Source organism: Asterias rubens, chromosome 1, assembly GCF_902459465.1.
Source record: "Asterias rubens chromosome 1, eAstRub1.3, whole genome shotgun sequence".
Lineage (NCBI taxonomy): Eukaryota > Metazoa > Echinodermata > Asteroidea > Forcipulatida > Asteriidae > Asterias > Asterias rubens.
Genome location: NC_047062.1, coordinates 14334511 through 14347314, shown reverse-complemented (window position 1 = coordinate 14347314; position 12804 = coordinate 14334511). Strand labels below are relative to the sequence as shown.

The following is a 12804-nucleotide window of genomic DNA, read 5'->3' as shown; positions in this document are numbered from 1 at the left end:
GGCATATTTGAGTTTATGTGAATCTTCTGTGATGTCTTTATGCTGTGATTAAAACACCCTTGGCATAACGCAATTCTAGAATTTCTGACTTAAGATCACATCAGAATCCGTGGCAAGGTTTGGAAATTGGCTGAAAAAAAAAACATCAAAACCTCAATTTTCCGTGAGTCTTTTGATTTGTATCTGTAAAAGCAAATGACAAGTTTGACGTTGCCTTCCGTTAACTCCGGAATCCATGACATTGATTGTTTTATGCAGTGACGCATCAAAACCTTTTCAATACCAAGTAGCTACATGCTGTCTGGTTTGATAACCTTATAAATACCAGGATATTGCTGGACCTATGAGACGCTATTCCGTTAAGCTGGAAAGAGCGTGCACAGGGATTAGATGGTATTTAGGGTTAAACCATTGGAAGATCTTGGGAGTAGAGATACAGATGGCATATGTCTTAGGAGTGAGATTCCACAATCTGCTCACTGATGATATTGCCAATAAGACAACTTTGTGATTCAGGTGTCTAGGCCTCCCTCAGTCGATGGCGAATCTGACAACTCAGTTTTCCCAGTAGAGTCAGGCACATCAATAACACACGTCAGTGTAATCAAAAAGAGTTATGACTCAAAACCGCAGGAAAGACGTAGCGCGTTGAGTCGTAAGTCATTGCATGGTTGTGAATCATGGTGTGCCACACAATGCAAGGTTTTCTCAAAACATCAACAAATCACAATTTTGCACTCAATGCTCATGACACATGTATATAGGGGGGGTGGGCAAACTGAGGCAAAACTAAAACCAACCCTATTATGAATTTCCTGTTTATTTACCTGCAATGTTGTTTCTATTTGGAAATGAAATAATTGCCAAAAATAAATTTACACCAGTTGGGAGAAATTGATATATGTAAGGGGCCATATAGAATAGTCAATGTTTAAAAAAAATATTTATTTTTTATTTTTGGGGGGTTAAATTATGGGTGGATTAGTCAAAAGAAATATAACTTTAAAATTGAAATTAAGTTTTCATTTAAAGTGTACATTTAACACATAATATTAACATACGAAAAAGAAGAAGACAAAATACCAAGCTCAAAATTTGGGGTGCATACATGTAGGTGGGTGGGTTAAAAAAAAGAAAATTGGAAAACAAATTATGAATGGCCCCTTTGTTAGGAAGACATTTTGCATATTTTCAAGTACACTCAGTGAGGCCAAGGCTTAGACAAAGCTGTTGCCAGTTGAAGTTTGATCAGTGCATTGTCTTGAGAAGATGTGTGGTTCATGTGTGGTACGTACCAGCACATTGCTGTTGTATGACTAAAGAAAGTAGTGTACACACAGTCTGTAAATTACATACTTCTGGCATAAAATGTGTGCCATTATTATTATTATTTATTCGACCACAATGGTACAAGTAGTTACAAAAATACATGGCAATTCAAAGAACTGTGAAACCAAAACAGAAACAAGCAAGAAACATACAGAATATCAAAGTACATCGTCTCCTGACGATGACTAGAGCAAGCTAGTCGAAATGTTGAGACCAATTTAAGAACTCACTCCACGGGTAGTGCAGTTAATAACGATCCTATAAGCTAAAGTAGTAGTCCCAGCCAATTTTCTATATATCTTCCGCCCAGGTAGTAGTTAAAAAGCAGGACAGTTCTTTTGAGAACTGAGAAGTCTCCTGAACAATCCGACAGCTCTACTCCGCGGTAGTAGAATATAGAATGACTGTTCTCTAAGAACAAAGACAAAACTACCTGGCAAATAGATACACACATTTTGTTACCGCAAACCAAATATATAACAACACAAATAAGATGATGACAGGAGGCAACTAGCTGAGCATGGAGAACAGCGGAATGACTATCATGGGGGAAATGAAAAATGAGTTATTGAAGGAAACATGCAAGTGAGAATTCAATTTTGGGAAGGACACGAGAAAATTTCCCAACAGGAGGACCAAACAGTACAATGTAGATCAGGAACAACAAAAGTAAATAACTGTTGCCCGAAAGCTTGTTATCCCACACATACAGTAGTAAGGCAAGAAAACTGTCAAAATAGACGTTTGTGAAGAAATATGTTCATTTATTTTAGGCTTGATGTCCCCCCCCCCCCCAACAAAATTGGAATTCTCTCTCTTGTTCTTTCTTGTTGTTTTCTTTTATGAATACATTTTTTTGATGTACCCCTGTGTATTTATACAGTGAATTTTTTTTCTTTGTGTAAATACTCAACATAATTTGTAATTCTTTAATTGTTTTAAAAAAAAACCTTTACAGTTATGATCATGTTTCGACAAAGCAAATTTTCATTTTATGGGCAATAAACATTGAATTGAGTTAAATAAGGGTGAACGCTGACTGATTGCGACTAGCACTCCTGACTGGTAAAGGTATAGCCAGCTGAAATTCACAATAACTTAACACGTTTCTTTTCCTTTGCCTCGCTAGATCGATGATGAGAATAATATTCTTGAAGACGGCACGTTAATTGATCTTTGTGGTGCTACGTTACTATGGAGATCAGCAACAGGGCTGCTGAAAACACCGGTTAGTTCATAATAGACATTTCTTTGCCACAGGTTTCATGGATTATTGGGTGTGAAAAACAAAAGATGTGACTTTTGTCAGTAGGACAATGGGAAAAATGAAGTAGTTTTTGCCTTTGATTTGTTTTAACCCTTACACCAATGGTGTATTTTATACTCAGAGTTCTGTGGAAAAAATTCCACAGGCAAATCCCTTGGGTGGGATTGATTCATTGAGAAACTCAACTTTGAATCTCAGTGCCCACAAAAGCACAATGTCTCAATTTATAATGGGTTTGAATCTGAGTGGTTGTGAACACACAGGAGCCACGAAGCACCAGCAGTCGATTTCACAAAACGCTAGGATTAATCCTATCTGGAGTTAGGACGAGTAACTCTTCCTAACTTAGGATGGGTTCAATGCGTCCACTGTCTTCGGATACGGAATTTAACTCGTCCTAAGTCCTAGGATTAATTCTAAGTTAGGAAGAGTTTGGTGAAATTGACGGCAGGTCTCACATTTTGATGGGTTTTCTAAATTGCCGTTATTTGTATTGTAACGTTACATGATATTTGAAACTTTTAAAGTTTATTGAGGGATCTTTAGTCACGTCTGTGTGTTTGTGTTTTGATTCTCCCCACTCACTGCAGACCCAGAAGCATCTTGAGCTGTTACGTCAGGGCATCAATGACACCAGACCTCAATGTCCGATCGGCTTCAACACCCTGGTCCTTCCCAAACACAGACATGCTTCCAAGGTAAACCTTCCACTCAGTTTAGGTGCAGAGAGATAATGTGAAGGGGCCTTTGAGCTTTATCAATTAATCACAATTACTATTTGAGCAAAAAATAGTTATTGGCCTGACGTTTCGACCCTAGCAGAGTCTTTCTCAAAGGCTAAATGACAACACAACAAGCTGGCTGGGCCTGACGTTTCGACCTTAGGTCTTTCTTGAAGGCTAAATGACAACACAACTTCAAGAAAGATTCTGCTAGGGTCGAAACATCAGGCCATTAACTATTTTTTGCATTTATACCATCTTGCCTCGGTCCATTTGGTTGGTAAGGTGTTTGCAACAGCTATTTTCTCAATTATTATTTGAAGTTGATAAATGACTTAAGCAGAAAATATTGCCTAGCAGAATTGAGCAGGATACCAGTAACAAACTATACATGTGACATGATATTTTAGCTGGTAACCCTGTTTTGGTAAGCATAATTTTGTAATGCTTAGCTTCTTTTGGTGCTTAAGCAGCTGTATGAAATTGAGCCAAGACCCTAGTTGTTTTTATGGTCGCAAATAAAATTATCCTTGCCTTATCTATGTGCATTACCAAGCTGGGCCTAAGCTTATGGCTCTGCTTACCGCCGAATTCTGCCCTTATGATCACCATTCTCCGCTTACTGTGCAAGGGCCGAATTTCTTCGCTAGCCGTGTATACAAAATATGCATAGTAGCGTGTAGTAAGCACACACTGAAGCAAAAATTCCCTGCTTCCCTGTGAAACATCGCGGATTCCCTTCGGATGATTTTTTGACTGATGTGTAATTTGAAATCATGTTTGATTTGGTCTTTACAGCAAATTGTTGATGAGAACTCCAAGCAGCCTTATGCATACCTAAAGTGCGGTCACGTCCACGGTTATCACATGTGGGACAGTAAGAGCACGCAACAGAAAACAGAGAGAACTTGTCCGATGTGTCGAGAGGTAAGACACTGACTCATTTCAAAACCCAATCGAGGTTTATGGTAGAACCATGTGTCAATCTCTTTTGAGTAGTGTTGGTTCTGAACAAACTCGATGGTTGACAACTCAGCGTTTCAATCAGTATGCTGTAATCGTCTTCAGGAGGACACAGAGCATACTGATTTCTTAACTTTGGTTTGGGCTCCGGCTAGATTTTGTTTGGTTTTTCCAAACATCAACCGAGGGCCAGAGATGGAGCCTGAGCCAAAGTTTGGAAAAAATGGCCAGTAAATGAAAGGCAGTGGACACTATTGGTAACTACTCAAAATAATTATTAGCATAAAACCTTACTTGGTAAATTAATGAGTAATGGGGAGAGGTTGATAGTATAACAAATTGTGAGAAACGGCTCCCTCTGAAGTGACATAGTTTTCGAGAAAAAAGTAGTTTTTCATGAATTTGATTTCGAGACCGCAAGTTTAGAATTTGAGGTCTCGAAATCAAGCATCTGAAAGCACACAACTTCATGTGACAAGGGTTTTTTTCTTTCATTTTTATCTCGTAACTTCGATGACCAATTGAGCTCAAATTTTCACAGGTTTGTTATTTATGCATATGTTGAGATACACCAAGTGAGAAGACTTGTCTTCCACAATTACCAATAGTGTGCAGTGTCTTCAAGCACTTGTAGTTACCTCACAAGCAAACTCTGTCCTTGGTTGGTTTCTAACTGTGTGTATTTTCTTCTCCTTGTAGGCTGGTTCCTATGAGCCCCTCATCATGGGTAATGAGCCCAGCTTCTATGTGGATTCTGGGAACCCTACGCATGCATATGTACCCTGTGGTCACGTGTGTTCAGAAAAAACAGTCAAGTAAGTCCATGGAGTGATAGACGATATGAGTTATTATTCAATTTGCAATATTTTTGACCGCGTGAGGGCGCTGCGAACCTTGAGTTGGGTGATGCGAAACAAGTGAAACAAATTGCTTTTCCATTGTTGTTATCATTATTATCATTTTATTTGGCAATTTGAAATGCCCAGTCATTTGTTTTTTTATAAATTCCACGCAGGTGATTTGCCTGCGGAAATGTTTTCACAGATTTTTGAAAAGGACTGACTTTACATTGCTTAAAGGGAAGGTACACGTTTGGTAATTACTCAAAACAAATATTAACTTAAAAACTGACTTGGTAACGAGCATAGGAGAGCTGTTGATAATATAAAACATTGTGAGAAACGACTCCCTCTGAAGTAACATAGTTTTTGAGAAAGAGGTAACTTCTCACTAAAATAATAAAAGCCTTCTAGCTGGAAGTCTTTTATTCTATCTGAAAGCACACAAATTCGTTCAACAAGGGTGTTTTTTCTTTCATTATTTTCTCGCAACTTCGATGACCAATTGAGCCCAAATTTTCACAGGCTTGTTGTTTTATGGTTATGATGGAATACACCAAGTGAGAAGACTGGTATTTGACAATTACCAAAAGTGTACCCTCCCTTTAATACATGACACATGGGTGTAAGGGTAAAAAAGGCTAAAATTGTTGGCACTTGTCACAAGAAAGCGACATAGAACAGGCAATCAAAATAAGATCAAATTGTGATGCAAGGAATTTTGTAGTACAAGCGCCCTCACGCGATCAGAAATGCGGTCAATCAAATAACCCCAACTTGTCAAGATTTTTTTGTCGGCAACCATTGTAGTATTGTTTTTACTTCGTCTATTGTTACTATACTTTTACAACCACATTGCTTATGAACATATTTGTTTGAATTGAATGCTCTTTGCTTACTCTTCATTCATGATGTAAACTATTGTTGTATTTTCCAGGGTGATGAGCTATGTTCCTTTTCGTGGAATAAAACAATAAATCAAATCGGATAAAATCATATAATAGTAGGCTGGTTTTCTGGTATACATTTATTTAATTTTCAATTGCCTTTTCTTTACTTTACACATAGATAAAGAGGACGTCAATTTTTTGTTTTATTTTGTAGTGTGTATTGACACGCAAAACCCATATGCATTTCACTGTATATATTCTACATGTGCTAATATGTTTTCTTTGGGGCAGCAGACTTATCGGCTAAATCCATTCTTTTAGGGGGATGTGGGAATATTTATAACTATGTGTAGAGCGAAAGTTATCAAGAGTGTCTGCCGGTACCTAGCGTCTCACTGTCTCTGATAAACTCATTGCATTTTTATCGAATGTTGAATTCATATTGTTGATAGATGTTTTCTTTCTTACATTGCTGACCTGTCTTTGTTTGGTCTTGTCCATTGCTAATTTGTCTAGGAAACTACTTGCATTGTTAGCAGCTTGTGCATTGAGCCTTCTTGATTACATCTGTCCTTTCAGGAACATTTTTCCTACCTGTACTAGTATATTTCACAAGACATGGGACCCATAACCTTACAAGTTTTGCTCATTTATGGGTCCCTCCGCAGTTTCATGAATGGCCATGCTTATTCTTCATTTAATTAATCTTAGCAAATCACTGTTTATCTCCAAACTTCCAATTAACATATTTATGTTGATTTGATTTTGATTTTGATACTGTAGAAATGAACTGATTGATTAATTTATCATTTCTTTTACATTTTCACATTCGTAGTCAATACAAATTTATATTGAAAGTCAAAGGGTTGACCAGCCTTATAGCTGATCAGTCCCAACATCTTAATCCACTCTAATCCTTGATCTTAATCCTATCTTTAATCTTATTCCCCTGACAGATACTGGTCCCAGGTTCCCCTACCCCACGGCACCCATGCATTCCAAGCTGCCTGTCCATTCTGTGCAATGCCACTGTGCGGGGATACCGGTTACATCAAGCTCATCTTTCAGGAGGCCATCGACTAGATCTTGGAATCAGTTCAAGAAACCACCCCCCCCCCCCCCCTCATCAAGAATTCATCAGGTTGAAGAGAGAGAGAAAGAAGTATGAACATGGATAAGCAATCAGCTGGGGCCAAGTTCGCGCAAGGACTATTGTTGACCACAGTGTGACTACGTTAGCCCTAACTTGTGTATAGTCGATGATAATTGGACTACGCTAGTCGACTATTTGGAACCAGCCTACCAGGCATGGTTGCATCGCTGGTTACCAATAGTTGTTTTCATAGCACAGTGCAGAGTGGACCAGTTGTAACAAAATTATAGCGTGCGTTAAGATGCCGGTCGCCCTGACATGACAAGACAAGAGTCGTTCGCACTTCAACTTCTGTGCGCATCACAATTGTCGCTAAACAACCACTCGTTAACCATTGATCCATGTTGTGTCTTTATATTTGGATGGGTATGCTTGCAAGGCGACAGCTGAGGACGTGATTCCCCATCAAGCTGAATTAGTGTGCATCGCTAGCATTGTTGCTCTGCCATTATTGAAAAGTCAACGCAAACACCTCCCTTATATCATCTTGAGTGTTGAGAGTTGAATGTGAGCCAAAATATAGGTTCAATTCAAAGTCTATGCCTGTCTCCTTCCTGAAACCGTCACTCACAAAAAGAATTTTTTAAGATGTGATTATAAAGGACGATGTCAGAAAATATTATGCTTACAATAAAGGGGGAAATTTTCTTGTTAAAGACAGGGCCCAATTTCATAGATCTGCTTTAGGCAGAAAATACTGCTTAAAAAAATGCCTGCTTAGCAGTAATTAGCTGGCAACCTTATTCTGGTTAGCATAATCTTGTTGTACTTAGCATGTTTGTGCTTAAGCAGCTCTATGAAATTGAGCTAAGGTTTGAGAATGCTTTGGTCTCTCACTCAGCCAGGATGTCCACTAATAGACTCCCTTCACATTATGAGATTCTGTACACTGATCAAACCAAAGATTAATAAATCTTTTTTTTTTATCTCACAAAGATTGATACCTTAATACATGTAATCAAAACAACTGTATTGTACTAACACCCTCAGAAGAATGTCTCTTAGTGCACAGAAGAACAAAAAGATAAAGTATGTGATGATGAAATTCCAACAATCTGAAGAGATAGCTGTTCTTGACAGGTTGTGTTGATCATGCACGACACCACTTTCGTATAATCTACTTTTGTAAAGTTTTTGTAAAACAAATTCATGACACCTTTTGCTGACCAATCCTGCTTTTTTCACCTCACCTCATGTTTACTTTTTGCTGGTAAACTGCCCCCATCCACACCACCAATCCCCCTCAAAATAAAACTTACGTAAACAAAGTAAATGATATTGTATTTGGTCGCGTACCCTGCATGCAATAATGATATGACTCTCTGATTCTCCTGATACCCAAGGGGTGCCAGACTACATCCTTGTCCAGTGCTGATTGTTAAGTATTTGAATAAGAATGTAAAGGCTGCACCATGATGGACAAAGGTGAAAAGTCGGTCACTATATCACCTTACCACAGATGTTGAGACAAACTGTATGTATATTAAATGAATATTGGGCAAGCCATGTAAATGTTTTGGACATAATAATAATGATGTATTAATATAACAAATTTTAAGAAAAGCACTGCAAGAAATGATCTCTGTTGCTATTACCTCAAACATATTCTGTCTTTAAGAAAAACAAAAAAAAATATTTATTTTTCGTATGTGGCATACAAACAGTTTTTGGTCATTTCGCAGTAACGCATGTACATGTACATGTAACTTTGGCAGTAACAGTGTACAACAAATGTGTTGGGGACGAGTGTTGTTTGGACTTGAAATTATCCCGATGTCAGTTACAAGTGTGATTTTGTCATCTTGAATAACATGGAATATACTAAATGATGTCTGGTAATTTTAGCATACACTAACCACACTGTTGGCAATATGGGCTATGTGTCAGTGAGTAATACGGGCATTCAAAACTTTGAATCCTCCAAAATGTTCATGAATTTATGATATTTTTTTTTGTAAATGTAGCAGTGATTGAAAGAAAAGCAGTATTATCATGACAGTTTGTTTAAATAGCTCTTTCAGATCTCTATAAATGACTTCTGTTTTGAGGTGCAGGTTTTTAAACTTGTTGCCAAATTGGCAGAGATTTTAACCCCTGTACGGTACATCCTTACAAAGAGGAATAGTGTTTCAATTAGTTTTGACGTCAAGGTAAATAAAGTATTGGATATTTATTTTGCATTGGCAGAGCTGTCATTTCTCCCTGATTCTGCAGAAAGTTTCCTGAAAATTTACCAAATGCTGCCAAGTCTGTTGTGCACCCAGCTTAAAGCCATTGGACCATTTCGGTAAACAGTATTGTCCAAGGCCCACATTTCGTGTCACAACTTCTATATAAAATAACAAAACTGTGAAAATTTAGGCTCAATCGGACGTCGGAGTCGGGAGAAAATAACAGGAAAGCCCACCCTTGTATCTGCTTGTTTCGCCGTGTCATGACATGTGTTTTAAATAAATCCGTAATTCTCTATATCGAGAATTGATATTGTTTTACTGTTTTCTCAAAAAGTCAAGCATTTTATGGAATAATATTTCAAGAGAAGTCTTTCACCACTACCTTCTGTAAACCCTGTAAGTTATTTGTAGATCTGTTAACTTTTTTCTTTTTTCTTCTCTGTACCGAAAGGGTCCAGTGGCTTTAAATCAATCACAAGAACCATCTCTGCCCTCACAGCTACCCATTTACTCCTGGGTGAAGAGAAGCAATTAAAGATAAGTGTCTTGCTCAAGGACACAATTCTCATGACCAGGACTCGAACCCACACCCATAAGTGAACATATCAACGCTGCATACTTCTAAACATGGGTCATTATGGCCATCATACATATACCGTGTAAAAAAATATAATATTGTCCTGTGTCTGTTTGTTTAATTGGAATAGTATGTGCATTTATTTGTAAATAAATTTTTAATATTAATTTGAATAATATTTTGAATAATGATTTTCAAACCCAAATGAAAATGAACACTTCAAACTCAAACGAAAGTTCAGCCGCTTATTAAATAATTTAACCCCAGGTCCCAAATATCCCCAATTTACATGTAAACTGTTATATAACTAATTGAAATGGACGCAGTACATCTGGTACTAAACCCCATCTCTGAATCAGATTTTGAAAAAGGGCTTCTAGGAAGAAACAAGACATTGCCAATAATGCAATACTGTTTATCCATCGAATGCAGTCTGAGCTTTGGTCAGATGAATATTGACTATTGATATACTTGATATCTATTAAAGAAAAGATACTCCTTGCCCTGAATTATATTTATTTTAAGATGGTTCGTCACATTTTTTTTTAAGAGGTCTGTCTTATGTAAGGATTCATTTGTCCTATTAATTAGAAAACACATTTTGGAACACTATGAACACTGCGGGAAAACAATGGAATAATTTGAATTAGTAATGTAGGTCTGCAATATTGTTTTTAAAAATAAACAAGGTTTTTTGTTTTCGGTTTATCTGTGTATAGAATTATGGTTATTTTTTTAAAGTGACGGCTGAATAAATTAATAATAATTATGAGTAACAATATGGGGGAATATTCGGTTTACTTGTTTTATATCAAGTAAAGTTGGTTCGCACATGCCCTCGCGCAATCAAACATGCTTGAAAAGGCTCCATGAAAAGGTTTTTGAAAACATGTAGGTGGGAAACACACAGTTATACCTTGCTTAACATATCTTCCTAGAGTTCTTAAGTTTATGTCTTGCTGAAATGGGACTAATCCGAATTGCCGGGTTTGGCTATGGCTGCTGCTAACGGGTGTTGCTATGGGTTGCCTATGCTTCAACACTTGCTCACAGGCTGATGAAGTCGTAGCCATTAACTCCGTATCAGCCATAGATCCTGCCATGGATTAGACATCAAAAGTTGTAAAATGCAATGATGGTTTTTTATCAAATTAAATAATTGATGTATTTATTACCAATTATTTTAACGAATTAATAGTTGGGTGTATATAAATAATTGTTCCTTTCTTTAGTGATGGGAACAACATGTCAGTAAAATCGGAAAATACTCTTTTTGTAGCAGCGAAATAAGTTGTTGAATTGTCGCCTTATTTTTTCTCTCTGAAAGTCATAGTGTCCTTTTGTATAATGAAAATATTAACTTATTTTGTAGCTGAAAGGTAGCTTTTTATTAAAACATTGACTAAGCATGAGGGTTTTTCTCCATGGCCATTTACAATTGTAATTTTTCATTTAGGGTTTTTAAAGCCTAGGTGGAAAATGAGATGAAGGGTTGGATTTTGTTAAAATGAAATGTCTTGAAAAGAATGAATCAAACATGGCAAACATGTTGAATTTACAGTTTAAAGGGATTGTATACCTTTGGTAATTACTCCAATAATTATTGACCAACCTTTATGTAATCACTCCAATAATTATTGACCATTAAAACTTACTTGGTAAGAATGTGTACAATTTTTGAGAAACAATTCCCTTCCAATGTGGTTTTAGGGGGACGGATTCAAACAATAATTCAATCTGACTTGAGAAACGTTTCTGCATGAACTGTTTCTCAGAGTGTATATTCCAATTATGGATTATTCTTCCTGCGTGGACATAACCACTTCAGATTATCAGCAATATCTCAAAAATACTGTCACCTTTTAAAATGAAATTGTACAGGTTAGTTTTATTGTATATATCTACATTTGCATAGGGTTGGAAGAATCAAACGGTTCCAAATACCAAAGGTATACTTTGCCTTAAAGGGAAGGTACACGTTAGGTAGTTACTCAAAACCAATATTAACTTAAAAGCTGACTTGGTAATGAGCATTGGAGAGAAAGAGGTAATTTCTCACTAAAATAATAAAAGACTTCTAGCTACAAGTCTTTTATTCCTATCTGAAAGCACACAAATTCGTCCAACAAGGGTGTTTTTTCTTTCATCATTTTTTTGCAACTTCGATGACCGATTGAGCCCAAATTTTCACAGGCTTGTTATTTTATGCTTATGATGGGATACACCAAGTGAGAAGCCTTGTCTTTGACAGTTCCCAAACGCGTACCTTCCCTTTAAACAAATCCGTACATTGAGTTTTTGTACCACTTGTTTCTAACGTTTTATGTGTTAGTGTGTATGGTCCATATCAACAGTTCCCTTTGCACTTACAAAAACAGATAATATGGATTTGTCTGGCATTAAAAAATGCATTTTTCAATACATATGTAACAAATGTATATGGCCATTTGTTCAATGTTTGTTGAGTAATTTAAAGGTGATTATCATCATCAATGGTGGTTTTATTGTATTGCAAATACGGACAAAGTATTCAAATATTTCCCTTTCCCTTAAAGGATTGGTCAAGCTGACAAACTAGTCAGGGAAAGTGTTCATGTTGTGTGTGATCAACCATAAACATGTACATGAAATAAACATTTGTGAAAATTTAGGCTAAATCCCCTGTTTGACTCAGGAAAATAGTGAAAAACCATGCTCAATTGTCAGCATGTAAACACATTGGCCAAGAGTCAAATATTTTTCAATGTTTGCTTGAAATGCTGAGTAAAACAATTAAATTAAAAATATCTCAATTCTAAAACTTAACGATTAAAATCTTGCAAGGTTTTTATCACTATTTATTTGTGATGATGATGAAAACCTGTTAGCACATTATTATTACTTTGTTTTG

At 36.7% G+C, this 12804-nt stretch overlaps 1 protein-coding gene across 1 annotated transcript in view; it reads left to right on the top strand.

Annotated features, from left to right (window-relative positions):
• The window catches only part of LOC117296987 (E3 ubiquitin-protein ligase pellino homolog 2-like), a 50494-nt gene extending 40994 nt beyond the window's left edge, over positions 1-9500 (top strand). The window contains exons 7-11 of the mRNA XM_033780097.1: positions 2459-2557; positions 3187-3294; positions 4117-4245; positions 4981-5096; positions 6967-9500. Of these exons, the coding sequence (XP_033635988.1) occupies positions 2459-2557; positions 3187-3294; positions 4117-4245; positions 4981-5096; positions 6967-7093 (579 nt within the window). The 3' untranslated portion in view covers positions 7094-9500. The remainder of the gene's footprint in view (positions 1-2458; positions 2558-3186; positions 3295-4116; positions 4246-4980; positions 5097-6966) is intronic.
• Positions 9501-12804: the final 3304 nt, after the last annotated feature.